General features: G+C 45.1%; 3 protein-coding genes across 9 annotated transcripts; 1 reads left to right on the top strand and 2 right to left on the bottom strand.

The window, feature by feature from the left end:
- Positions 1 to 450: 450 nt before the first annotated feature.
- On the bottom strand, positions 451 to 10,269 carry ISG20L2 (interferon stimulated exonuclease gene 20 like 2). 5 transcript variants are annotated; one of them, XR_011975354.1, is made up of 5 exons: positions 10,145 to 10,264; positions 8,386 to 9,188; positions 5,138 to 5,338; positions 994 to 1,096; positions 451 to 577 (listed from the first exon to the last, which is right to left on the bottom strand). XR_011975354.1 is itself a non-coding variant. In XM_072647273.1 (4 exons), the coding sequence occupies exons 2-4, from the start codon at positions 9,052 to 9,054 to the stop codon at positions 1,061 to 1,063; spliced, it is 906 nt and encodes a 301-aa protein (XP_072503374.1). In that variant the 5' UTR covers positions 9,055 to 9,188; positions 10,145 to 10,264; the 3' UTR covers positions 933 to 1,060. The 5 variants fall into 5 exon arrangements, 3 of the variants coding, with proteins under 3 accessions (XP_072503374.1, XP_072503375.1, XP_072503373.1); XR_011975353.1 differs by lacking the exon at positions 451 to 577 and adding an exon at positions 3,743 to 3,916 and having other exon boundaries at positions 1,009 to 1,096; XM_072647273.1 differs by lacking the exon at positions 451 to 577 and having other exon boundaries at positions 933 to 1,096.
- On the top strand, positions 10,171 to 19,392 carry METTL25B (methyltransferase like 25B). 2 transcript variants are annotated; one of them, XM_072647270.1, is made up of 9 exons: positions 10,171 to 10,251; positions 14,229 to 14,348; positions 14,850 to 14,974; positions 15,141 to 15,333; positions 15,961 to 16,023; positions 16,374 to 16,517; positions 17,854 to 18,344; positions 18,583 to 18,767; positions 19,036 to 19,392. In XM_072647270.1, the coding sequence occupies exons 2-9, from the start codon at positions 14,238 to 14,240 to the stop codon at positions 19,155 to 19,157; spliced, it is 1,434 nt and encodes a 477-aa protein (XP_072503371.1). In that variant the 5' UTR covers positions 10,171 to 10,251; positions 14,229 to 14,237; the 3' UTR covers positions 19,158 to 19,392. The 2 variants fall into 2 exon arrangements, with proteins under 2 accessions (XP_072503371.1, XP_072503372.1); XM_072647271.1 differs by lacking the exon at positions 10,171 to 10,251 and adding an exon at positions 10,315 to 10,440.
- Positions 19,393 to 20,111: 719 nt separating this feature from the next.
- Positions 20,112 to 26,553, bottom strand: MRPL24 (mitochondrial ribosomal protein L24). Of its 2 annotated transcripts, none has more exons than XM_072647278.1 (6): positions 26,350 to 26,553; positions 22,213 to 22,397; positions 22,027 to 22,122; positions 21,717 to 21,820; positions 21,117 to 21,247; positions 20,112 to 20,366 (listed from the first exon to the last, which is right to left on the bottom strand). In XM_072647278.1, the coding sequence occupies exons 2-6, from the start codon at positions 22,393 to 22,395 to the stop codon at positions 20,230 to 20,232; spliced, it is 651 nt and encodes a 216-aa protein (XP_072503379.1). In that variant the 5' UTR covers positions 22,396 to 22,397; positions 26,350 to 26,553; the 3' UTR covers positions 20,112 to 20,229. The 2 variants fall into 2 exon arrangements, with proteins under 2 accessions (XP_072503379.1, XP_072503380.1); XM_072647279.1 differs by lacking the exon at positions 26,350 to 26,553 and adding an exon at positions 26,014 to 26,075.
- Between the last annotated feature and the right edge of the window lie 1,382 nt (positions 26,554 to 27,935).

Genomic DNA, 27,935 nt, shown 5'->3' on the forward strand with positions numbered 1-27,935 from the left:
AATGTGGGCTAGATGATATTAAGAGGATTCAGAAGTGATTGGCTAGTTCAAAGTGTAATCATTAATGATTCAATGTCAACTTAGAAAGTTCCTGTGGGCTGGATCCTGTGCAACTTGATAACTCACACGGACATGGGAGGCATGCTTTTCCAATCTTCACATGTATCAGAATGTAAAAAGATCTTAAGGTGAGCTAGAACACCGAGTCAAGGTAAGTATAAACAAAGTCATAGGGATAAATGTCAAATCATGCTTGAGTTCAAAAAGTCAGTATTGCAAGCAAAAAATGGGTGTTAGCCCCATTAATAAGGTGTAAAGGTTAATAAGGTGTATGAGGCCACATGGCAGCCCAGGAAAGCTAATGTGATCTCAGGCTACACACTGAGAGGTAGTATCCAAGAACACAGGTGCCATGTTGTATTTTTCACTGGTCAGATCACAGTAGAAGTACTGTGTTTAGTCCTGTACATAACTGAGTTAAGACAATGATAAGTAGGTGCATATCCAGAGGATGGTGACAAACAAGGTGAAGGTTTTCAAGTTCTTGCCATATGAGGATGGAAGTAGTCAGACTAACCTAGAAAAAACACAGTGAAGCTGAATTCCAGTATTTGAAGGGTTTTGTGAAATGTCAACTAGACTTAACCTGTTTAGCCCTAGAGGACAGAACTTGGAGCAATACATGGAAGTTGCAATATGGTGGATTTGGTCTTAATTTAAGTAAAGATTTCCTAATAACTTGAATTATTCAAAAGTGAAATAGGCTCAGAATGTTGTACACTCCTCCTCATTTGAGGTCTTCAAACAAATGTCCACTTATCTGTTATGTTGTACAGGGATCCTTTTGGTGCAGGATGGATTAATCTCATTTCTAAGATCCCTTACCACTATGAAATTCTAAGATACTAACATATTCATTAATTATGGGGGTGTTTACATTTCAATTGTCAACCATTGTCATTTAAGAAGAAGTATGACACAGTAGACAGTTACCTTAGAGTCAGGAAGACCTGGTATGAATCCAACTCTGACAAGTGATGATTGACTCTGGTCAAGTCACTTAAATTCTCAGTGCTTCCAGGAAACAGATGGTGATCTGCATTGGTAATGGGAGTTTTCTCATTAGGACATCTCTAAACCAATGAAATCATAAGTTTGGACCTCACAAAACAATTCTGAGCCAGAGTCACTTATATTAAACTAAATGTCAAATTCACCACTAAAATGAAATCTCAGAAAGAAGACATATAAGTATAAACCAAAAAATAAAATTTGTTGGACACTCAGGTTTTACTCAAATTGGACCAATATGGTAAATACACTGTTTCTTGCCCTAGAGGAGTTTATAATCTTGTAGACAATTCCAGGTATTGCCTTTAGCCAAGACTAGATATATGTACCATGAATTCCACATGTATGATCTGGAGTCTGGTCTTCTCCCTGCAGACTTTGTCAATGTTTTTAGAAATAGTTCCCATAAAGGCAAAAGATTCAATTTTTAGTCAAGTTACCTGGTCAACAGGACCTGGATTCCATGAGTTTATTTGTAGTATTTCTTCTTCACTGACCATGATGGATATTGGTATCTCAATTCTGTTTTCATGTCCAATTCTGATTCTTAATGTGGCCGACACAGGTTACTTATGTAGACTTCATAGACTGCCTGGTTCTCTGTTCACAGACTAGGCACAGTGTCACTTCTTCTATGCTAACATGGACATTAATGCCTGCTAGGCTCGACAGGAACCAACTTGCTCAGGCCTTGCTGGCTGCCTGTGCACGTAGATCATGTTATGAAGAAGTCAATGAGCTAATGCTTGGGGCCTGGTTGGGCTAAAGGAAGAGATGTTACTGTGGTGAAGTTTCTCTTTTTTAATGGCAGCCAAGGAGGTAGCTCTGGTCACCAGAGGCAAGGCAGTGAATACAGAAACATGGCCTTGGGTTTCTGTGCAGATAAAATGCCTGCACTGCCCAAAGTGAATACAAACTGCAGACCCAGATTGAAAGGGCAGAAAGAAAACCCTCTGGGCCTTCTGTGTTGAAGAGGGCTGGTGTTTACTGAAAAACTAGCCTGCAGTTGCATCGTAATACCCCTTTTCACCCATTTATCCCCTTCTTTTCTTGCACTAAATGATTCATTTTATAGAATTATTCAACCTCAGAACTACAGGATTTCAGAGGTCATCTAGTCCAAACCTCCCTGAAACATGTATTCCATGGACGTGTCCAAAGGCAGTCAATTCAGCTTCTGCTCACACACACAACAATTGGGGAAGACATCCAGTTTGGAAAAAGAGACCTGAATTCAAACATCAGCTCTGCAGCTAATTTTGTGTTACCCTGGGCAGGTCACTTAACCCTGTCCTCATCTGAGAAACAAGGGAGTGCTCTCTAAGGTCCCTTCCAGCTCAAATTCCTCCTCATATTAAGATGAAATCTGTCTCTGGGTAACTTCTTAGCTCTAATGGAATGAGGCAGAATAAGACATTCTTTTTTCACATGAAAAACCTTCAAATATCTGAAGACCCATATAACTCTCTCTTTCTCCAGTCTTTACACCAGTTCCACTAACCATGCCTCTAATGATATGGTTTTAAGTCCCCTCAGTACCAAGCTTATCAATATCCCTCCTAAAAATAGAGTATCTTCAAAATTGAACACAAAATTACAGACTTGATGGGACCATGGCAGGGCATTCAGCCATACTGTCTACTAAGAGACATATCATCTAAACTTAGGTGTGTAATGGCTTTGACATGCCACACATCTAGCCATTCTGTGCATCTTCCTGTATTATTATCCACAATACATCTTATTTATGAGTGGAGATGTGAAGCAGAGTTGTGAACAGCAGGGCACAGAATAGCAACCTGAAGATCCTTAGTAAATGTCTGTGAAGATGAGACTGTGTGATTGGCCTTATCCACATGCTGGGTGCTGTTCAGGGCTTTTCAAACCAGGAAACTCCTCTACTGAATTATTTGTAGCTAGCCCCTATTATGCATTCTTTTACAAAATACACTGTCCTGAATCTGTTTAATAAGTAGCAAAAAAACAAGACTTCTTCCTTTATAAAAATTCCTCTGTGAGTTTACAAGGCAGTAACTTGGGAATTTTGAGGCTTCACTTCACATGGAGGGAGCATTGAAAACATAAATGCTTTCTCAGCAGGCACCTGGGACTCAAATAAATATCTCATCCCCTTAAGAAAGAGGATATTTTTTTTTAAATGTAAGCATGAAAAAGCTGATTTTCTTGCTTTTCACTAGCCAGTGAAAAAACAGAGAATCAACTGGTAATCAGAGGTGGCTCCTCCAGGTATCAAGGACGGGAGAAGAGGGTCCTGGGCTACAAATGGTATTGGTTGATGGTACTTTGGGACAAAAGTACTTAATCACATTATAATGATCTAGAAGAGATCTGGGGAAAATACATATCCCAGCACTGTCCTGTTAGCCAAGCTGTCTGGCTGAAAAAAGGCATAATAGGACTTGTGACCAGCCTAAAACATCAATGTTAAGGGGTAGGCAGCAAGGCTGACTTTCAATATAAAGAGCTTCCCCTTAACCCACCCCTTCACTGGGGGGAAACACTCTAGACAAGTAGGACACAACACCTGTGTTAAATATTTCAATGGTCTATGGTTAGAGAGATTGGGTCTGGGGTAGACTCATTTCCCAACAGCTCCAGCCTAAATCTTGGGCTGGTTGGATAGTCTGTTCCCCCTGGGGTAGTTGTTTACCCTCAGTCTGATGCCTTCTCTCTGCAATGACTACCAGTCCCACAACCCTCCCCTCCCCTATTCCTGAGGGGGAGGAGACCGGGCCAGCTGTTGCTCCCACTCAACTTCCACCAACTTGTAGAGGTCCATGGTTGCCTTGGCATCTTCAACTGAGGAATGCCCGCTCTTCCCTACCTAAGGGAAGAAGGGATGAGAGTAGAGTAAGGCCATAAGGTGCTACTTCTCCATTTTCTCTTTACTTCCCTATGTACCAACTCCCTTCTCTCAATCTTATTTCTGCCTGGCATGTGGTAGGCACTTAATAAGTGTTTAATCTAAGTTGTATCCTTTAGCTACAAGGAGACTATGTGGTGTGGTAGATGGAGGGCTAGCATCAGAATCAGAAAGAACCTGGTTCAGGACACTTATTGGTTATGTGACTCTAGGTAGATCAATTTAATCTCTTATTGCCCCCCCCAAGCAGAACAGCTACTGATCTGTATTGGTAGAGTTCCATCATCAAGTGTCCCTTAAAATAATAGGTCTAGATTTTAAAAAATAAACCAAAATCTCATCTCTGTCTCTCCTTTGACAGCCAGACCTCAATGGAAACAGAGCTCCCATTGTGAATTCCTTTCATCTCTTCATTTCAGGGTTTCACCTTTGGGAAATTCAAGCTATTGTCTAGTATCTTCCCTCCTGGATAATGTCTGTTAATTCCATCTTATTCTGCATTCTGTAGTGATAAAACCTATCCTCCACTTTCAGAGAACTGCCCTTCAAATCACTGGAGTCTAGGATACCATTAGCCCTCAAACATTTCTTTGCTGGGTTCTTGTTCTCAGTCCTTTTCCCCTTTTCTATGTGGCTCAAGAGACAGAATGAATTCTGGGAGAGACCAGTACTTCCCTGAGGTTGGTATAGTGAAATCCTATCTTTAATTGCCTATCCTTTTAAGACTATTCTTTAGAAGGCCTACCCTTCTCCTCTTAGTCAAACTCAATTCCAGGACCTATTTACTTATGGTTATCTTCATCATTTTATTCCCCAAAATCAAGCTGTGAAAAAATGAGGAGATATATTATTATCCTCATTTTGCAGATGGAGAAAGTGAGGCCAGAGAAGGCAGGTGAGTTGAGAATGGTCATATATAGCAAATTAGAAGCAAGGCTAGGGCTAGAGCCCAGTTACCTTGCCTTTAAGTTGAGGACCATCTCTATTAGACCTCCATACTAGATACACACAGTCAGTCAAAGTTGAGGGGGCTAACTCCAGGAAAAAGAGAGCTGAAAGGACCATCAGAACTCTAACCTGGAGGGTAGGGGTAGGGGATAAGGATGAGGTTGGAATATAAAGAGGAGGGTTAGAGATGTTTTCTAGAGCTTGGAAAATGTTTGCTCACCCCCACCCACTTACCTGAATGTCCTGGTGGAGCAGTTGCTTGGTCAAACGCTTCAAAGAAATTGACTCATTCTCAGGGAAGCCAGCCCGGGAATTAAGGATAGGAATTCTGGAAGTGTCTCGGGTAAGGGGCTTGGGGTGAAAGTAATGGAGGGCTTTGAAGTCATTGTGGATGGCGTGGCCCACTACAATCTTGCCAAGGAGTATCTTCAAGATCTGAAATTCAGGAAGGGTGGTTGAAGTCTTTCCTCCATGGACAAATGCAGCATGGCCCTGCTTAGTTGATACACCCTTCTCCATATCTTCTTTGTCCAGCGTCTCCTCAAACTGCTCTCAAAAGCCACTACATCTCCACAAACTATCTTTCTTCTAATAGTCAAACTGTTTTTAAATTCTCTAATCCCCTTTCTTCAAGGCACTTTGCCCAACTTAATTAGATGACAGCAGGTGATTTCTCTTGCTCTACTCTATCTGGAACTGGAAACAGAATGGTTGATTCTCCCTTCCCCCCACCAACTCTCCAAGCCAATAATAAATTTACTTACCTTTACCCCCAAACTGCAGTCATTCCCAATGTGTAAGCTTGTCTAAGTTTCTACTGGATTGCTAGGTTTATCTTAGAACAAAGTACTGAAGAGTACTCAATGATTTTAGTGCTGGTGACCTTGATTTGTCACCCTCATTTTATAGATAATGGAACTGAGGCCCCCAAGAAATTATTTAACCGGGGTCACAATGCTAATAAGAAAAGATTACAATTTACGATCTTGATTCTATATTCAAAATTCTTTCCCCTACACCAACTCCTACGACCTCTATCATATATGCATCACAAGAAGATCAAAGATTTAGAGCTGAAAGGGACCTTGGAGGCTATCGAATTCAACCCCTTCATGTTGTAGATGAGGAAATCAAGGCCCAGGTTAAATGATTTTTCCCCAAGATACAAAGTAAAAGGTAGAACTTGAATCAATGTTCTCTGAGTCCAGGACCAGTGCCCTTTCCACTATACTGTATTAACACTGCCTCCCTTAAAAAAAAAAATTAGTCTCACTATATTATAATCACAATGCTCTTTCTAAAAATTAAAAATTGTATCTTCCTAGCTTTATCACTCACTTCTATTGCCACACTTGGCTCCAAATGACTTCTTGTTGTTTCAAAACATCAAAATCACTCTCAAAAGATGATATGCCACCACTCTGAGGGTCAAAAGAATAGGTTACAAACTATAAAGTAAGGGTTATTAAGCTGGAGTCCATGATTTTGTTTAAAACACTTGAATACATTATTCTGAGCAGAGCCATTAGACTGCCAAGAGAGTCCATAATGAAAAATGAAGAATCCCTGCTCTCAGAAGGCAAATCCCCAGCTCAGTCCTCAGAATATCTCAGGCAGGGGTAACATGACTAGAGTATGCATGTGGCCTCCTGAGGGAGTCTATTCTGCAAGGGTCAGGACTCACGGCTGGATATGTTCTAATGGAAGCATTAACTATCTCAGCTAGTATGCCACCAAGTATATGGCTACCTGAAAAAAAGCAGGGAGGAAATATTTTCTGAAGATGACAACTCAACTCAAGTCAGGCATTCATGCTCCTCCTTCCTAGCGACAACCCTCATTTCTTCCCATCTCCCCAGAGTGGGCTCAGCTTAGCTACCTTGAGCTTTACAAGTCCCCACTACCTGGGACACCTCCTTTTGCATCCTTCTACATTCTCCTTCTTCCAAACCCTTTCCAGAATTCAGGAAACCTTCTCTTGACTTAACCATTTATGTCTCTATTTGGAATTTCCCCTCCCTATTTTCATTTATACCACACTACACTGGCATGAACCACAGAGGAAACAGAGTACCAGAAAGAGCCCTAGAGCAAAAGACCTGGATTTGAATTCTAACTTTGCCACTTACCATCTGTATAACTAGAGGCAAATCATTTCCCTTCTTGGGGCCTCAATCACTAAAATAAGGTTCAACTAGATTACCTCTAAGATCCCTTTCAACTCTAGCCCCTGGCTTCTAGTATTCCCCCATTAGAGAAAGAGCTTCACCAAGAGCAGGGATTCTCTTTCCTTTTCCATGGGTCAGTCTTGGAGATCAGAAGTAAACTTGGAGCTTAGGGGACAAGATATATGGGCACAAATAAAAAAGTACAACATACCAAGTACCTTAGAGCAGCTCAGAGAGAGAACTGGCCCAAGGGCACCACCTGCAGGCTTCTGAAAAACCCGTCAGCCAAAGCCTAGGTCCTAGGTGTCATTCCTGAGTCTGACATAGTTGGGTATGATGAGGGATGTCCAATTTGAATACTCTCAAATTAAGAACTGCCTTGGACAACACAATATTGATATAATACCGAAACAGGTTCTATAATGGAAGCCAGGAAGCACAAACCCCACACTCTGTGAAGAGGATGCTGAACTAAGAGTTAGGATAAGGCAAAAAGTAAATAGGGCATAATGGTATGAATCCTGGACTGTAAGTCCTAGTTTTGTGTTCCAGCTCTATTTTTGTCATGAATAACTGACTTTACTTTTTCTGAACCTCCATTTCCTCATCTGTAAAATAATGGTGCTAGACTAGATGCTTACTAAGTTTTCTATCCAGTTCTGACATTCCTGTATGACATCAAGCCAAGTGATGCCAGCCACTGAGCACTTGGAAAATGCATACATTCATCTTCCTCCAAAGGTACTCTTAGATCCCTCCTTTGTGTGATAGGGAAAAGCAATCCAAGGCCTGAGTGCAGTGATGGGACTAAGACAGGATCACTCAGGAGCATCTCATCACCCAATTCTGCATTCTGACTGAGTAGTCACAGGACTGCCAAAAGAGCATGTAGGAACATTTCATCACCTAAACTCTGCATTATTACTCCTTTCATCATTTGTCCCCTTTTCCAAACCTATTCTGCATTTTTCTCCTAGCCCAGGAGGCCTTCCCAAATTAACATCTTTCCTTCCCCCATAATATCTATACAACTTGATCCTATGCTCCGGTCTCTGTCCAAATCTTGGTGAGAAATGGGTGAGTAGGGTTACCCTGTCTTAGGAACCCATTTCCAGAACAAGGCTCTGTGCTCAGTATATAGTGCTAACCAAGATACTACCTCCTCTCTCACTCCCCACCACCTTTCACCAAAGCCCAGTCCCTTCCTATCTAGAAGTCTTCCAAATCTCTGTCAAGCCTTTTCCCTGATTGTTTCCTTTTAAGAGAAAGACCCCAAGCATCCTAACCCCCCACCCTTTTCCCCACTCCCATCACCTCTTTCCGGGCCGCCTTGAAAGGGGTGGCATTAACCATATGCTCCTTCTTGATACCGCTCCACTTGGTCCGGTAGTCCACAATTTTGCAGGGAGGACGAATGTATTCATCATATAGCACGTCACCACTGTAACTTACAATGCTACATCGGGCCAAAGAACTGGTATGGCCTTTAGGCCCTGTGCCCACCATCTCACAATCAAGAGCCACCATCTTCTTGTTGCAGCCCTTCTCTGGTGCAGGCGGGAGGGTTCGGGCAGGGGGGAGGGGGGAGAGGCCACTCTGGAATTCTGACAGGAGATCTACCTTAGATGATATAGATACTGAACTGGTCTTCCGTGAAGGAGCAGGTGTCAACCAAGACACTGTTGATACCTTCCTACTCAAGGGCTTTTCAATTCCATTTTTCTGATTCGGTGTCTCCTCTATAGGTTCAGGGAGGGGGTGGAGTTTCTGTTTACTATTTGTGCTAAGGGTCCCCCCATTATTTTGAAGTTTAGAATGCCCTGAGCCCGAAGGCCTGGCAGGGACCTGCATCTGTTTCTGCTTAAGGTTCCTCTGTATCCGCCGTTGTCGTTGGATGAAACGCTGGTGCCTGTGGTTCCCTTCAGTTGCCTTCTTTGGGGGAGGACAGTCCCCAAAGTCCAAGTTGAGAATCAGGGTAGACATTGTCAAGAAGGGCTGGAGAGAAGAATGACCAGGAGGGATCTCGCTTCAGAGAGTGGCTTCTAAAAACAGGGAAGTTTGGGGACTTATTCCTGGCCAAAGGCCAGAGACTCACATCTTGAGGTGTGTAGCATACCCTATGGAAAGAAGAGTGACCAAGCTGACCCCAGTCTGAGGGTCCAATAGATGGACTCTTTATAAGCTTCAGCATAACCTTAGATATCTGGAAAAATACCCAACCTGAAAGGTTTTAAGATAGGGACTAGAGAAATCACTTTAAAAGCCAGAGTGTTTGGAGGGAGTGAGAGTAGGGGAAAAGAACTTAGTCAAAAGAGAAAGGATGAATGAGATGTTGAGAGGCAGCATGATACAGATGAAAAGATTTAGAAAGAACATGTAGGTTTCAATCCTGTTCGTGGTAAGTCAGTTTCCTTGGGAAACTGAAGCACTCAGGCTGAATGGAAGTGATCTGCCTAACGTCCTGCAATTAGAAAGCGGTTACAACCCACACTGTTCAAGGTCCCGACACCTTCCGAAAAATGTGAGTTGTAATACTTGCTACCTTTATTATTACCACGGGCAATGTCAGTCAACCAAAGCGTCCATGGCCTATCCCCTTCAAGCTTAAACCCTAGAAAATGGATCTGCTCTCTCCCCTTGTCAGTCCCCTACCCGAATCCTCCAGGTTCTTCCTGCTCCCCCCTTTCAGCATCTAATGTACCCGGAAGCTTCGGGCCCGGTGTCCACCTCCCCTTCTCTGTGCCTCAGTTTCCCCATTTCTAGACTCGGAAGGTTGCACTAGATGCTCTCTAAGACGCCTGTGGCTTTCAATCCCGTGATTACGAACACTGTCCTGGCCAGCAGAGGCAGGCCTCTGTCTGACCCGGGATGCGGATGAATGAACAAGAGGGGAAATCGAGGCTGAGGCAGGAGAAGCTGCTGCAGGATGGCATCACTCCCCAGGGGACGGTGGGAATCCGGGGCTCGAGAGCCTTCCGGCCAGGGGGTACGGCCCCACCCCGATCTAGTCCCAACACGGCCCGAGAAACCCCCGGCCGGGCGCCGGGCGAACACCCCATCGCGTTACACTCACCTCCTCTGGCGGCCCCCGTAGAGGCCGGAAGCGACCGGAGGCGGAAGTGGAGATGAGACCGCGCCTGCGCGGCTGCGGGCGACAAACACGCGGGGGAACGCGTGGAGGTATGTAACGGGAACGCGCCTGGGGCCCCTCGGGCACCCCGGCGACCCCCACCCCGAGCAGTGAGGAGAGCGACTCCGACTGGGGAAAAGGGAGCGGAAGCGGAAAGGAGGGTGGGGATAGGGTCGGTGGGGGCGGGGGCGGCACGCGCTCCCCGGCCCCTCGGGCCCCGTGGAAGTCCAACTCGGAAGGTAAGGTCGGGGACTGAGGGGAGTGGGGCCGGGGGGCGCCGTGGGGTCGGGCCTCACTTCCGGGAGGAGGGCGGGCAGGGCGGAGCCTGGGCTGGTTAGGGTAGTCTTTTCCTTTGCCCTCATCCCTGCCGGGGCCCGAAGGCTCCGCCCCACACCGCCCAGCGCGTGACGTACCCGGCGTTACTGCTCTGTGACGTCTCTACGTTCCCACGCTATCTCCTCCCCCTTTTCTCAGCACGTGTCTGCGCTCTGTGACTTGAGTACGCCTCACTGTCTAGGTGGTCGCGGGCAGCCAGCGCCCCTCTTCTTCCCCATCTGCTTTCTAGGTTGTTTTTAGTCAGGCAGTCTGTGAACATTTCCTAAATGCCCACTATGTGCCAGTCACTGTGCCAAACGCAGGGAATGCAGAAAGGAACAAAAGATAGACCTTGTCCCCGAGGAACTTAGCTGTAAGGACAGACTACATGCAAACGTGTGTGTATGTGTGTGTGTATATATATATATATATATATATATATATATATATATATATATATATATATATACACATATATACACACACACAGCAGGCCATATACAGGATAAATAAATAATCAATGAACATGAAGCATCTACTGTGAGCCAGTCATTGTGCCAAGTGTTGGGAATACAAAAAGGGGCAAAAGACGGCCCCTTCCCTCTGGGAACTTAAAATTAAGTGCCTGCTCTGCCGATCACTGTGCTAAATTGGGGGAAGGGAGAGGGAGGATACAAGAAAGACAATTCTTGACGTCAAGGAACCTACAGTCTAATGGGGGAGACAACATGTAAACAAATGTACACAAAGCAAGCCATATCCAGGATAAATAGTGTTGACCTGAAAACTTTGTTAAGAAAAGGTAACAAACTAAATGCATACGTTCTATGATTTAATTAATTAATTGATCAATTTCCTATTAAAGACAACAGTAACATAATGCATTATGGAGCCAGAAATGTTCTGGCTACCCAGTGCAGAAATCTTCTGGCTTATATACATTTTGCTGTGAGAAAGGAACTCTCCTAATTGAACAAATCATAAATTCAGTAAGACAGGACAATTAACAAAGCAATGTCAGTCAGGCCTTGGGATTTCAGGCTGGGTAAGCACATGTCTCGGTGATAAGGCAAGAAATCCCACCACTAGTAAGTGGGAGGCTTCCTGCCCTAAACAGATAACTGACATAGGAAAGGGTAAACAATGTTCAATAGAAATTATGACCTAAGATGTCTGTGTTTTCTTTACCATTAACATGCCATAACATAGTATATGTCTACAAATATTAAGATATGGAAAATGTCCCATTATTCAAGATATGCCATAACATAGGGTCTTAGGTTAAAGGTCTCCTTAAGGAATGTAGAGTCAGCCTTGGCTGGTTTTTGCTGACATAGGAAAGGCATTCTCTGAGTTTGCTTCAGAGAGAACAAAGAGATTATTCCAAAATTTTATATTAAACATTATCAATAGGAAATGATTAAAAGAGGGAAAGCATTGGAATTTAGAGGGACTGAGAAAGACTGCCAGTGGAAAGTGGGATTTTAGAGGGGACTTAAAGGAAGCTAAGGAGGTCAATAGTTGGAGCAGAGTGTTATAGAAATAGGGAACAGCCAGAAAAAATATTCCAAGCAGAGAGATGGTGTGTCTTGTTCGTGGAACAACCAGGAGACTATAATTTTCAAAATTGATTCCTGCCGTTATCAGGATCATGTCCCCCTGAATATCATTTTTATTCTAATAACTGGCAAAGTAGAGCAAGGGTGGGGTCCTCATCAGTCTCAGTCACTTCTTGGCTGTGTGACCCGGAGGCAAGTCATTTTGATGGGGTTACTGGATTTGAGCTGGAGCCCTAAAAAGAAAAAAACATGTCTTTGAAGGCCTTAGCCCCTGAACTTTCCCACACATTTCTACCTAGATACTCAATTATCCTTATAATAGCAGATTTACTAGGAATCTTTCCCACCTAACTAGTATCTCTGAAAGAAGGTTTGAATGCTCAAATTCTTTCAAGGCAGACCCCACTGTACCCTTGCCTTTCCCTTGCATTTTGGGGTTCCCAGCACACCAAACTGCAACAACTGCATCTGTCTGCTTCACTTTTTCCACAATTGTAAAATGCCAGCATTTGTGGTGAGTCTTAAATGTGATATTTGTAAAGCACCTGGTACAGAGTATATGCTGAAACATTATCATTTAGTTTTGTTTTTTCTCCCACCTCCTCCCAGCTACTGGAAAGATAGAAAAAAAGAAAGAAACAAAGAGCCATTGTCTCCTGGAAGCATAGTCAAACAAAACAATTTTGCCACATCAAAGAATTATTTTCTTGTTCTACATTTCAGTCCATCATCTGTCAGGAGATGCACAGCATTCATCATTTTCCTGGAATTATGGTTGATTGTTAAATTGAGAAAAGTTATCTTAAGATTTTCAGAATTTTGATTTTTATAAAAAGTATTAATGTGTTTTTGGTTCTGCTCACTTGACTGTATCATTTCCTATAAGTTCTCCCAGGTCTCTCTGAAATCATCTTTTCACTTCTTTCAGTATGATAGTATTGTTACACTTACATGCCATAATTCATACAGCGTTTCCCAAATGATGGACACCTATGTAGTTTCCAGTTCTTTACCACTACAAAAAAAAAGCTGCTGTAAATATAAAGATCTTTTCTTCTTTCTTATTGATGTTCTCGCTGCTCCTCCTCTTTCTTTAAAATCTAGGCAGCTAGACTGCAAAGCAGATGGAGTGCCTTAGTTCATATCTAGCCACAGACACTTACTAGCTCTGCGACCCTGGGCAGTGACTTAAATCTGTCAGCCTCAGGTTCCTTATCTGTAAAATGGGGATAATTTTATCTACCTCCAAGAGTTGTTGTAAGGATCAAATGAGATAGTATTTGTAAAGTGCTTTGCAAACCTTAAAGTGACATATCAGTATTAGTGATTAATAATATTATTGCTAGGGCCAATTATAAGCACTTAAGAATCTGGTTTCTGGGGTTGAGAGGCAGAACATGATCTGGGGAACACCACTCTGGGTATCAGTTTCCCCATTTTTCAAAGGAAAGGGTTGAAGTACATGATATCTAAGATTTTTCCTGACTTTTGACATTCGATGATCCTGTAACTCTTTCCTCTGTGGTACTTGAAGAAACAGGTCCCTGGTGTCTTCAAGGCCCCCTTTTTCACACACAAGGGCCAGCAGTCAAAGCCTTGGTCATCAGGGATCACAGAAGAGACCTCAGAGGTTGTCTGGTGCATATCCAAACAAGATTCCACAGGGCTGCCTCCTGAATTAGTGTTTATCTAGCCCATGTGGAAGGCTTTTAGTGATGAGGAACCCCATTACCTCCACGTTTTGATAGTTTTGTAGTTAAATCTTTGCTTACATAAAGCTTCAATCTGGTCCTTTGCAGCTTTTCTCCATTGCTCTGAGGTCTGCCTTTTGGGACCAATCCCTCCTCTATTCAGATAGGTGATGACAGCTGTTATATATCCTCTCAGCACTTCTCCAAGCTAAGCATCCTCCAGATCCTTCACCCTCCTAGCCTACCTCCTCTGGATACTCTCCAATTCATCTTCCTAAGTTAAAAACTGAACATAGTACCTAGGTATGGTGTGACTAGGACAGGGTATCTTATTCTTGGAGACATGCCTATCACTGTAGTCCAAGCTCACTAAATCCTGTAGATCTTTTTCACATTAGATACAGCCCCAATCAGGGGTAGGTAGGGTCCCATCCTGAGTTTTTCTATCTGCTCTCTTTATAGGTCCTCAGGATGCCTGGCCTTGCTGCCAGAAACCTCACTTTAGAGGGAAGGAGGCAATTAGCTGTGGACCTGACCCGTGTTCTTCCCCTCTATGGATTCATCTTGGATGCCTACATCATTGTAAATAAGGCTGGGGGTTGGAGTAGTTTAAGGGCAGGAATGGGGGAATATGTGTATGGAAGAAGAAATGGATGGTAACACAAAGTATATATTTTGGGGACATCTAAGGATTTCATTTGTCCATTATTCTTTTGCACTTCCTTCCAACTAAGGCCTAGATGATAAAGTCGCAGGTACAAATGAGAGGCATCAGATAATATGGATTCAAATCCTGGCCCTGCCAGATCCAGAGGAAAAAGAGCTTCAAGATCATCTCGTCTAATTTTCATTTTCCATATCAGGAAGCTTTCCAAATTTACATTTTCCATCTCCAAAATGAGGGAATAAAGTAGAGTAGGAAGGAAGAAGGCCTCTGACTGCCCTTCTGTGTTTAAGTATTATGATCCAAAGTGCCTGGAAACATATATCCCCTGTCTGGGGCATAAGGGAAAAGTGCTGATAGATAGCCTAGGGGGTCCTCAGCAGCGTGCAGCTACTAACTGCTGTTCTCTTACTCCATAGGAGTTTTTTACTGACTGCTTGTGGGAGAAGCTTCCCAGCTCATGGCAAGAAGTCCTAGATGGGCTGACCCCACCCCAGATTGCTACCATGCTACTTGAAATGCCTAGTGCTGGGGAAGAGATCAGGTATGGGAATGGTTTCCAGGTAAACAAAAATTATCAAGAGTTAATTTCATGTAACCATCTGTAATTCATGGGCAGGGTCATTTGGAGATAAAATTGCCCAAAGACTCACTTATTTTGTGTTCTGGTTGTAATGGGAACACTCACAGGAGGGTCTGTGCTGTCTCAGGTACAGATCAGTGTGGCCACTGACCCTTCTGGCTCTGAAGGCTACTGCCCATGCCCTGGCCTTTATCCGGACACCTGAGTCCCTGGGCCCAAACGAATTCCAGGAGAACCCCAGCCAGAGCTCCCTGCTGGCGGCCCAATTCCGGAAGCATGTCAAGCCCAAGAAACAACATGAGATAAGGCGACTGGGAGAGGTGAGGAATGACCTGGGAATGAGAAGGGAGGACTGAGGGAAGAATAGTGGAGGTAGAGTTGGTGAGGACAGAGGAAGGAAATATGGAGATCCCTGCCCTCCCAAGGACTCCAAGACCACAGTCCCCCAAGCCCCACCCCACCCCCAGTCCCCTCATGTTTCTCCTCTTCTCTGGCTGCTCTCTTTGTCTGAGTTTGTTTCTCTATTTTCCCCTTTCTATCTTGGTTGGTGTCTGCCTCTCTACATGTGTCTGTGTAGCATTCTTTATGTTTGTCTCCAGCTCCTTCCTTTAGTCACATCTGTAGCCCCTAGGGCTTGTGGAATTTGTGAGGAGATGGGGGTGAGGTGGTATGGGGATAGGCTCCTTCACTCCATGATCCAGGGAGAAAGTGAACAGGTTGGGGCAGGTCAAGCCAGGTTCTGTTCTCTGAGAAGAGCAAGGACCTCCTTCCTCCTGTTTCTCATGCTCTTCCCCCTACATAACCTCCTACTCTAGTTTCTGGGTATCCTGGCTTTCTGTACTGATCGTTTCATCCAGCAGACTATCCTCAGTCACTGGCTTCTGTCATCATGAGCAGGAGCTAGTGGCTGAGAGATCTTTGTTCTACTTCCAAATCCTCTCCTCCAGCTCGTGAAGAAACTGAGTGACATTACAGGCTGCAACCAGGTGGTGGATATGGGCTCTGGCCAGGTGGGTTCACATCAGTCCCCCTTAGGTCTATTACTTTTATCTCTATCGGTGAGACACCTCCAAGACATTGGGTAGAATTTGGGAGGTAGTCCACCCAAGGTCCATTCTGGGTTTGAGGAAAGAGGGAGTTAAGGGCACATTACCATAGGTCCCAAGTTGGAAAAAAGGTGAAAGAAAGGATTTCAACTGTGGTAGGAAAGGAGGAATGTCCACGAGATAGGATTGAAGAGACAGGGACACCTGAGTCTTTCTCCATACTTTCTGATGTGATCTTAGACCTCTGAGCCCCTGATGGGAAGGGTGGAAAGGACAATTGAGACATACTCTGACCCCTACCCTCATGGCTGCAGGGTCATCTCACCCGATTCCTGGCCTTGGGGCTGGGGCTCTCTGTGACTGGAATTGAAAAGGATAGTAGACTGGTGGAGAGAGCCCAGCATTTGGACCAGGAACTCCTTAGTATCCTGAAGAAAGAAGAATGGAGGAAGCCACAGGTAAGACTTTTCCCAAGAATATGGTTGAGAGAGCCAGTCAAGGCTTTTCTGATCCTAAAATGACCTTCTCCCACTTGAGCTGTCTCACTTCCAAAGTCTGGCCTCCCCACCTCAGCCTCCTTCCTGCCTTTTGCCTAGCTCTGCTCCCATCTCTGATTTTGGGAAGGACATAGAGGAAAGCTTCTCTTCTTGGGAGGGGGCCTGGCAATATATGTTAAAACCCATTATACTTAGCGGCATTTGTAACAGGGGCTATAAATTATTCCCAAGAATTCCTGAACTGGGAGGTTTCCACCTGGGGGTTCTTCTGTCAATTCCAAAGACTTGGGCCAGAAAGACATGTACCTGTATCTCTCTTCCCTGCTGTCAGAATCAAATAATTTTAGACTTTCTCCTCAGGACAGGCCTGGCCTGCTCCAATCTGTTGCCCTCCTCTTGACCATGGGGGAGAAGGATCCTGACTCTACACCATCTCATCCCCAGCCCCTAATTACCACCACCTCTAGTGGGGCTGTGCAGATTATGACAGCAGAGGAAAGAAAGGGAAAGAAAGTGGCAGACACACAGAGAGTGCTACCTACTTAACAGGTACATAGTAATGCCAAGCATGGTGGGGGAGTGGTAATAATGTTAGATAGGTAAAGCAGTCCTCCCAGCCCTTGGGGAGCTTACAGACTAATGGGAGAAAAGAGAAAGACATAGTGCTGTGACACTTAAAAGTATCTTAACAAAGGCATCAACAGATTGCTGGGTGAAATCCAGGAGAGGTGGAGGAGGTGGTCAGAGAAGGCTTCCTACCTGAATTGGACTTGACCTAAAGGAGGGAAAGGAATTCAATAACAAGAATGAAAGAACATTCTAGGGGTGATTAGAGGCAATTCTTCACCTCCCTCCCACTCCCAGGTTGTTAGGAGACTTGGAGGAGAATAGTATAAGAGAATGCTAAAAAGGTAGGATGGTACCAAATTGAACATCTGAAAATAGGTTACAGCAAGCAGAGCAGAGACATGTAGAAGGAAGGCAATGTGATGCCTTATTTCTGTCCAAGTGAAAAGAACACTCTTTGGAGTTGTAAAATCTGAGTTCCAATCTTAGCCCTGCCTCTTACTGTGATTTGATAGTGAAGTCACTTCTCTTTTCTGGGCTGTTTCATCACCAATACAAATTAGGGAGCTGGTTATCTCCAGGGTAATGTCCTTCCCAGCCCAAACTCTGTGATCCTTTAGAGGTTAGGCACTACTGAATTTAAGCCCCACCTCAATCAAGTCAGCAAGTATTTATTGTCAGCTATATGCTAGACACTATGCTAAGTACTGGTTCTTTCCTTCCCCCACAGATCATCTCAGCTATCCCACGCCGCCCCCCAAATCACATTGTTAGCTGGGTTGACCCAACTGCCTTGTCTCAGGAGCTCCTATCTCCTCTGAAGTCAGAGGCAGTTCAGGCCCCTGCTCGACGCCTGCTCCTGACTGGCCTCCATGCCTGTGGGGACCTAAGTGTGACTCTATTGCAGCACTTTGCCTGCTGCCCGGAGGCAGTGGCCTTGGCATCTGTGGGCTGCTGCTACATGAAGCTGACCACCCCTGGGGGCTACCCCCTAAGCCACTGGGTTAGTGGGCTTCAGGACCACAGGCTGCCCTACAAGTTCCGAGAGGTTGCCTGCCATGCTCTGGAAGAGTATGCAGAGCGGCTTCGGGGAGCAGGCCCTACCCTCCGCACCCACTGCTATCGAGCAGCACTAGAGACAGTGATCCGGGGTGCCCAGCCAGGGCTCTGCAGACCTGGAGTGCAAAGCATCCCCAGGGCCCATGATCTGCCCTTGGAAGAGTAAGGAATGGGGACACAGGGACAGGGAGGGGGAAAGGCACCTCAGTGTAGCAGTTGGGAGAGTGGAGATGTCTCCAAGCATTCAAGCTAGAGGTCTTATTCCAGACTTTGACCTATAATCCTTTTTTCTAGTAGAATCTGTCAGAAACTTATGATGGAGGGTTCTATCTGAGAACACTTCCAGTAGGGGAATCTCCACTACCTTAAAAGGCTCTTATTGCCATTCACTGCCCTGCAGGTACATACGGCTAGGGCTGCAGCGGGTGGGACTGGACCCTGCAGTGCCCCTGGACTTGGCCTTCCTGAATGAATGCATGGCACAGGAACATCGGGTGGTGGCATTCTTCAGCCTGGCACTGCTGCTGGCACCACTGGTGGAGACACTAATCCTGCTGGATCGGCTGCTTTTCCTCCAGGAACAAGGTGAGTCCCAGCACAAGTGGAGTAAAGAGAGAGAGTGATGCCAAAAGGGGTCAGCTTTGTGCCCCAGAAGAGAAAGCAGAGTCAAAAACATCTCCACCCTTACCTCTACTGTCTGCTAATGCCAGGGAGCCCCAGCCTCCTCAGGGAACCAAGGGATACTCAAAAAATCTCTCTACTGGAGGGACTTCAGAGGTGGGGATTCAAGAGCAGAGATGAAGGAGAAACAACTTCTACCATCTTGAGCCTTCCTCCCTTCTTCCCACCTCAGGTTGCTATGCGGAACTCCTCCCCGTCTTTAGGCCTGAACTGTCTCCTCGAAATTTGGTCTTGGTGGCCACTAAGACCCCATTGGGTCCAGCACTTTCTGACCTGGAAATAGAAGAAAGCTGACGGTGTTATAGGAAGGGAAGCTTCAAGACCCTTTAAAACTCTCCAGTTCCCAAGCACATACATGAGCCCATGATAGAGATAAAGGTCATATAGATAATCCTCTCTCACTTAGGGAACCATATCTTTTTACCTTTGGCTTATCCCTAACCATTCTTCTTGGATCTTGAATTTTTTTTCCTACCTGTTATATAAAAAAAAAAATGAACATTCCAAAAATAATTTTTAAAAAATTTAACCCTTCCTGCCTCTTATTTCTCTGAATACTGTATGAGGGTAGATCTTTGTTGGTTTTGTTTTGGAGACAATCAGAGTTAAGTGACTTGCCCAAGGTCACACAGCTAGTGTCTGCATACAGATGTGACTGCAGTCCTCCTGACCTCAGGGCCAGTGCCACCTAGCTTCCCCAAAGGGTAAATCCTGAGGACACCTTGCCACCCAAGTCTCTTGGGTGTATTTCACAGATGCCCCATTAGGTTAAGTCCTCTATCACTCTTGCCCTCTCCCTCACTGCCATCCACTGGCAAGGCTGACCCATTGTCTCATTTCTGCCCTCCTTGTGCGGTCACAAGGGAGTCTTCAAATTACAGAATTTAAAACTGTAAGGTACTTGAGTCCAACCCCCTTATTTGAAAGATGATTAAAGAGGTCCATTGAGGTGAAGAACCTTGTCCAATCATCTCCCCTTTTTGGGTCCTCTGTTTTCTTACCTATGAAATAAACAAGGTTGGCCTAATATTCTAATCTTCCTTGCCACCATGCCAAGTGGCCCAGTGGATCCCTGGGGAAAGGAAAGAGATAAACTTACGCATAGAACCTTATACCATTTCTCATTTCTTGGGGTCCAGAAGGTCTTTAACCTCTGACTATTCCATGCAGCATCACTGCATCGTAGGTGAAATGCAGTTCAGCTGGATCCCTTTATTTTTTACTCCAAGGCAGAGATCTACACGTTCCTCAGAAAATCCTTATCTTTATTAGACAGTAGTAAATAGAGCAATTCCTCAGACATCCAGGGTCATGATGTTGGGTGGAGACAGTGGTGGCAAGAAGACAGTCCCCTCCCTTGGTAGCTTTAATACCAGTAGACTTTTCTGTGCCTCCGAGTCTCCACAATCCCCATTGCCTCCATCACCTCTTCTCCCAGCGTCTTCAAACAGGGGACGTAAGTTCTCTCCAGAGCATCTTCCACTGATGTATCTTTGGGGCCATCTGTAGAGCCAGTATGGTTACATTAGGGATACACAAACTGCTGAAGCTCAGAGTTGGAAGGAAGCTCAGAAGCTGTCTAGCCCAATCTAACCTGTACCTGGGCAGAAATCCTATTTACCACATCCTTTACAAGTGCTCAGCCACTTCACTACCCACAGTGGCAGGCCATCCTATTTTGGGAGACAGCCAATTATTGGGAAGTTTTCTTCACATTGATCCAAAAGCTGCCTCTAGAAATGCTCACTATCACTCTTGGTTCTGCTCTGAGATGAAGCAGAACAAGATTCCTTCCTCCACCTTGCTCTGCCCACTAGCCCACCTACGGATGCTGGCCCAGCCCCTTCACTCCATGCTCACTGATTCCTACCCAACCCCTAACTCTGCATGTTTCCCAGGATTATTAAGTGCCTAATATGTACCAGGCATTATGCTAAAAGCTTTACAAACATGTCATTTGAGACAACTTCAGGAGGTAGGTATTATACCTGCCATCACCTAACTGGTGTTTCTCGTCTTCCAAGGTGGTATATGTCATCAGCCTCTCCAAATTCCACTTCCTCCTTCTAGTCTGCCCTCTGAGGCTAAAGAATTATTCTTTCTTCTATATTACTACCTTTTAGATTATTAAAGACCACTAATATGCCCCATGTCTGTTCCAGTGATGCCTCAAGCCTTACCCCAAGAGACTCCTCATATGAAAAGCCACCCATCCCTGTTAAGCTCTTCTCTCTCTTGTATAATTTGACTCACCAATCCACTGCTCAGGGATGATGCCATCAGGTCTGGGGAACTCGGGCTTTGGGATGATCCTCCCTGTCCTCAGGGAGACTCGTACACGCTCACCTTCCTCTGTAAACCTCCATTCCACTTCAGTTGGCTTCCTGCAGGGAAGGAGAGCCCCACATTCTTTTTCCAACCACAAAGAATCAGCTTCTCAGGACATAAAAAGATGAATTCTTCAGACTCCTAGAAGTCCTGTGTGATGTCTAAACATTCTCCTACTATAAAGCTAACCTATTTTTCTTCTTGTTCTGCAAAATGGTACCCCTGCTCTTTATCCCGTGGGCAACATTTCCTGAGGTTCTGTTTCAGTCCAACCCCACAATGATCATTTTGATTGAGATGTGAGAAGTGGCCATAAAGATTCCTCCTCATTTTGCAAATGAGCCTGAGGCATAGAGATGATGAAGGGATTGCTCAGGGCAATCCAGCAAGCAAATGCCTGGAGGACAATTGAAAAATCAGGTCTGTCTGACTTCATAAGTCCAGTATTCTATCCCTTTCACCACCTAGAAATGTCAGGCTCCTGCCCTCATGATCCTGCAAAAGTTTAGTGTCCTGCCCTCTTGCCTGTCAGTGGGATCCACAAGCTTGACCTGGCGGAAAAGCAGTGGGGCTTCACTGGGGATCATGGTTCCCCGGTAATCCTTGCTCCTGCCAATGTATCGGAAATGCTGTGGGCAGAGAAGTGAGGGAAGTCAGAAATAGATATGAAGAAGCCTCTCCCACCACTCCCAAGGATCATCCCAGGAGCTGAGAGAGTACCCAGCCCTCAATCCCTCCCTTTGCTGTTATTAGTGATTGATTTTTGGTAGAGAAAGGGGCAAAAAAGTGAGACTAACAGAGCCCAATGCAGAAGATCCCAGTCCCCACTACTTACCGTGTTCAGTCCTTCTAAGACAACCCAGTTCCTCTCCCTGATGATCTGAACCACTTTACCTTGCTTCCCAGCATCTTTGCCTTCTAGGATCTCGACCTATAGGTACACAGTGTCAGGAGAGGAAGAACCTCAGGCCCATTCTTTCCTTTTCCCCAACATCCATATCTGTCAACCTGTATCTCTCACCGTGTCCCCACAAAACACATTCCAGGAATCCTCAGGTATAGGCTCCACAAGAACTGGACGTCGCCTTCTCCAGGGAGGGTTTCTCCTCTTGTCAGCCATCGATCCAGGTCGGCTCATTCCATAGCGGTAGTTAGGAGGCAAGTTGACCTTGGCTGCCAAGGCTAGCAAGGCCGACAGACGCATATCTGGAGGGTGCAAAGATAGTACATAGGTGAAAGGGGATGAGGAGAACTGAACATTAATGTCAATTAATTGTCCAGACCAGAAATGGCATCAGTCAGTCCAGGGATCAAAGACATGAGGTAGAAGGAACCAAAAGGGAGGTGAATGCTGATGAGACAAAAAGTTGTCTCTAACCCAAAACATACCCCACGATGGCAACTAGGATGGATCAAAGAGATCATCTAATCTCCTATTCCACGTAGGATACCCTACTCCTCAAAAGCTTCCAACAAATGATCAACTAGCCTCTGTCTTCCAAAGACAGGAAATTCACTACATTTCATGAGACATCTGCCATTTTCGAATCGCTCTAGTTGGTAGGTTGGTGGTTGTTTTTTTAATGAGCTGAACTATGTCCAGTAACTTACCCAGTGCTTCTGAATCTAGTCCCTTTCTACTAACAGCTTTCCAAGTAACTGAAGAAAACTGTCATAGACTCAATCATTTATTAAGCACTTACTGTGTGCTAGGCCCTATACTAAGTGCTGGAGACACAAAGAAAGTCAAAGTCTTCAAATACATCCCAATCTAGGGGGAGATAATATATAAACAACTATGGACTAACAAGGAAAAATGGGAAATAACAGAGGGAAGGCACCAGAATTAAGAGAGACTAAGGCTTCCTATAGGTGAGATTTTAGCTCTTGAAGCAATTTAGGAGGCTCAAATGAGGGGAGAGAACATTGAAGGCACTAGGAATAGGCAGAGAAAATGTCTGGAGCTAAGAGATGGGTGTCTGGTTTTAAGGAACAGCCAAGAGGTTAGTATCACCAATCAAAGAGTAGTACATGGGGGGGAAGGTTTGGTGTAAGATGAAGAAGGGCTAGGTTATGTAGATTTTGAATGACAGATAAAATTTTGTATTTGATCCTTGTTGTTTGTCCTTCATTCTCAGAGAGGATTGTGACATCAGGGAGGTGATGCTATGACCTGCAGGTGAATTGGATTTAAGTGAAGGAGGGCTGTGCAAAGACACCAACCTCACTTTCTCCTGAGACATGAGTCCAGTGGCCAGATATAGATCAGGACAACTGGAGATGGCCCAGTATGCAGTGGGAGACCTTGGCTTTTTTAAGCTAAGGTGTTTAACAGGTCTCAGTTTGACAGAGGCAGCACCCATCCAGTGATTAAGGCTAAGAAATGAGGCAGAGAATGGTCTCTTTTACCTAGAAGAAAAAATCAATCTGGGAGGGGCCAAAACAATTTACATTCTTTCTAAGCCAATCAGGGTCCAAACAATGACCAAGTGGGGCTTGCCCTGGGACCTATTGTTGGCCAATCAGTGAGAGCCAGGGTCTCCCTCTGCATCCAGGGTCATCTCCAGTCATCCTGATCTATATCTGGCCACTGGACCCAGATGACTCTGGAGGAATAAGTGAGGCTGATGACCCTGTACAGCTCTCCCTCACTTAAATCCAATTCCCTTGTATATCATGGCATCACCTCCCTGATGTCATGGCCATCTTTTGAGAATGAGGGACAAGCAACATCTATGAGTGGTAGGAGGGACCCAATTAAAACTGGTCAGTTGGGCCAGAGCTCTTCCTTCCTTCTTTACCCTTCCCTCTGTCTACACAGGTTATCACCCTTACCTGCAAGTACTCTGCCAAAGGAGAGTAAATTTTGATTGCTAAAACCTTGAAATATATACTGGCTAGATTTTTTTCTTAGGGAACATACCTTAAACCCAAATCACCCTGGCTCTCATTGACTGGCCAACATTAGGTCCCAGGCCAAGTCCCAGTTGGTCACTATTTGAGCCCTGATTGGCTCAGAGTAATGTAAATAGCAATTGTTTCTCTTTTGGCCAGAAACCTTGAGGGCCGTTTCCTCTCAGAAGTAATAGGAAGCCACTCGAGTTTATTGAGGGGGGGGAAGAGATTAATGATCAGACCTATCCTGTAAGAAAATTGCTTTGGTGGCTGAATGAAGGATGGACTTGAGTGGGTAAAGACTTGTAGCAGGCAGATCAACCAGCAAGCTATTTCATTATCTAAGTGTGAACAGATGAGGGCCCTGAAGATGAGAGCTAGAAAGAACTTCAGAGGTAATCTAGTCCAGAAGTGTCAAACTCAAATAGAAATCAAGATCATTAATCCATACATAAGGATCTCTCTTGGCCACATATTGACTAGTTTTAAAATATGATATTATCTGTTTTATTGTATTTTATTTAGTGAAATATTTCCCAATTACATTTTAATATGGTTTAGGCTGCACTTTTGAGTGCTGTGAGCCTAGTACTTGACCTCTCTGAATTACTCCATCCTTTAACAGAAAAAGAATCTGTAGTATGTGGGAGTATTGGACCTATAATCAGAAGGGTAGAGGTGGTGGTAATGGTAGTAGTGGTAGTGGTAGTTGTTGTTTAGTCTTTTCAGTCATGTTCAACTCTTCGTGACCCCATTTGGAGTTTTCTAAACAGAGATACTGGAATGATTTGTCATTTCTCTCTCCAGTTCATTTTACAGATGAGGAAACTAAGGCAAACAAGGTTAAATGACTTGCTCAGTGTCACACAGCTAGTAAGTGTCTGAGGTCACATTTGAACTCAGGAAAATGAGTCTTGCTGACTTCAGGCCTGGCACTCGAGCCACTGTACCACCATTTAAATCCTGCCTCTGATGTGACCTTGGACAAGTCCCTTTACCTCTATGGGTCTCCATTTCCTCAACTGTAAAACAAAGGAGATGACATCTAAGGCTCCCTTCTAGCTCTTAAGTTTATTATGATCCTACCTTACACCCAGTAACTGAGCATTCACATCTTTACTTCAAGACATCAAGTGAGAGGTAACCCACTGCTACAAATGGCAGTCTACTCCACTTCTGCATAGCTCTAATTATTAGAAGGTTGGTTTTGGGGACTACCTTCAGCCTAAATGTGTTTCTTTGCAACTTCCAAACATAGCTTCTGGTTCTGTCTCTCAGGCCAAAGGGAACAAGTGTAATCCCACTTTTTATTAGCCTTTCAAGTACTTGAAGAGAGCCATCATATGTCCTTTCTGAGCTTCCTCTTCTCCAGGCTAAATCCGCAACTTCTCCAATCAATTCCCCAATGGAAGGCCCTTCATCATCTTAGTGGCCCTCTTCTGAGGTTTGGCTTTGACTTACTAAAGTCCTTAAAATATGTCTGCCCAGAACTAAAATACAATACTCCAGGTAGGGTGTGTACAGGATAGAATATGTTTTGGGGTAGATGGGCTGAGTTCTCTTACAAGCACAACCAATGGCCTGGAATCTGGAAGACCCAAGTTCAAATCCAACCTCAGATGCTGAGCAAATCTTTTGATCTCTCTGCCTCCCCATCCCCAACTGCAAAATGGGGATAATAACAGCCCCTACTTCCCAAGGTTGTTGTGAGGGTCAAATGAGATACTTGTAAATCCCTTAACCCGGTGCCTGCCACATAGTAAGTGTTGAATAAATGCTTGTTCCCTTCGGTTCCAATTCCCCAATTCGGTGACTCTGATGACCTTATTCCTATAAGGCATGTTAGCCCCTGGCCTCACACTAACATAAGTGCTGGACCGGATGGCCTCTAAGTTTCCTTCCAGCTCTAAAGTTACCGTCCTATTACCTGAATACCCATAACTTCCTTGGCCAGGGCCATCCAACCTCCACGTGAAGACCTCCGTGGGAGAACGAACTATATTTCTGGGGCAGCCCCCGCCTCCCAACAAACCGGCGCGGGGGGAGGGGGGAGGGGCGTTTCCCTAGGTCATCGAGTCCCTCCCCCAGCCTCCGTTCTAGTAAGTGTTAGGCATTAAGGAGGGGGAGGGGAAGAAAGAATGACCTCGACCCCTCCCAAAATCCCCTTCCCGCCATCCTCCTACTGTCAAAAGTCTGTCAAGGTCTGGCTGACCCTCATCTTGACAACTCAGCACCCCGGGCTCAGGATCTCCAAGCACCTTACCCTGATATCCCAGGGGCAAAGACCCTTCTCCCAAAGGTAAATCAAGTTCCTACAGAAGGTGAAAGGAACAAGTTCCGCCTCCAGCCCAAATCTCGGATCGCCTCAACTCCAGCGGCCCCGGCACGCACGGTTCCGACTCCGCCTCTCACCGTCGCACGTGGGACGACAAAACCGGGCCGCTTGGCTTTCTGGGAAATGTTGGCTGGAGCGGGAAAGGAAGCTGGATGGAAGATCGGTACTCTAGGCATGCTGGTAGTTGTAGTCGACCGCTGCTGAGCGTGTCGGGAGCAGTAGTTGATGAAGAAGTGATGATACCGGAATGCTGAGGTGCACCTTGGGCGTTGGAGTCATGGCCAGGGCGGAACGGGCTTCCTGGTACGGCGAATTTCTGCGCATGTCCTAAATTGGGGTGCCTGGGAATTGTAGTTTCATGAGGAGCAAAAAAAAGCTGCTCCATTTTCTAGGTGGTGATGGCTGGGGCAATCAGGGCACATGGCGAACCCCCTTCTCCATCCTCCCTCCTCCATCAGCCTTCGCCTCCCATACTCCTCAGTTCTGGGATGAGCCTTCCCATGAAGGGGAGGAGGGTGGCCAGGAGAGAACTGGATTCATAAGGGAGTTACATTGAATGCAAAAAGCATTGGAACTGGATCCCTGGAACCTGTACTAGTATGGCCTTGGGCAAATCACTGAATTTAACCAGGCTCTCTTAAATGAGGACGGACATGCCTCCTGTGGTTCCTTCTCACTTTAAATCTATGATCCGATGGCAGAATACAGAGTTCTGTCTCTGTCTCTGTCATCCCCAACCCCCATCTTCCAGCTATCTAGGTGGGTTTGTGGATTAATAGTGTAAGCTTATAAACAAGAAGATTCTGATTCACACATGTCAGTTTACACTGGTCACCAGCGTTACCAACCAGGCCCTCCAGTATTAACCAGTAACAGGCTTACGAACCTCTAAAATCCTCTCAGTTTCTCAGATGTTGTTGTATTTCATTCTTTCTTCTCCGTCCCTTCCCTTTACCACTCAGTTACCGAGTCCACCTCACGTCCTTCCCAACCTCCATTCGCACTGCTGTTGCCACCTAGCCTACAAGGTCTTCCAGGTCTTGTCTTCCCCTCCAACTCTTTCTTCATAATGCCACCAAAATGGGTTGTGCTTTTTGGTGGTATTTTTTTTTTTAACTCATAGATCTATTCACGTTACTCCTGTCTCAAAAATTTGTAATGATTCTTGATTGGCTACCCAGTAAAGTTGGAACTCCTTGACCGGCATTTAAGTCCTTCCTGCCTCCCCTCTTCCTGCTGGTTTTTTTCCAAGCCTTATATCACACCCCTCTACTTTGTACTGCAGTCAAATTACTCTTCAAATATCCACCAAACTAAAACATCCACCACCTCTCTACCGTTCCCCTTTGTATAGACTCAACCCAAACCACATTCCCCCCCACCTCATGCCTGTTCATTTATTAAAGGAAGCCTAGTTCAAATGCTGCCTCTTTCAGAAAACTTTCCCTGATTCTCTCTCAAGATCTCATATAACACTTTCACTGCACCTCTCTTGTTGTAGTAATAATAACATT

The sequence above is a fragment of the Notamacropus eugenii genome, chromosome 2 (genome assembly GCF_028372415.1).
Source record: "Notamacropus eugenii isolate mMacEug1 chromosome 2, mMacEug1.pri_v2, whole genome shotgun sequence".
Taxonomy (NCBI): domain Eukaryota; kingdom Metazoa; phylum Chordata; class Mammalia; order Diprotodontia; family Macropodidae; genus Notamacropus; species Notamacropus eugenii.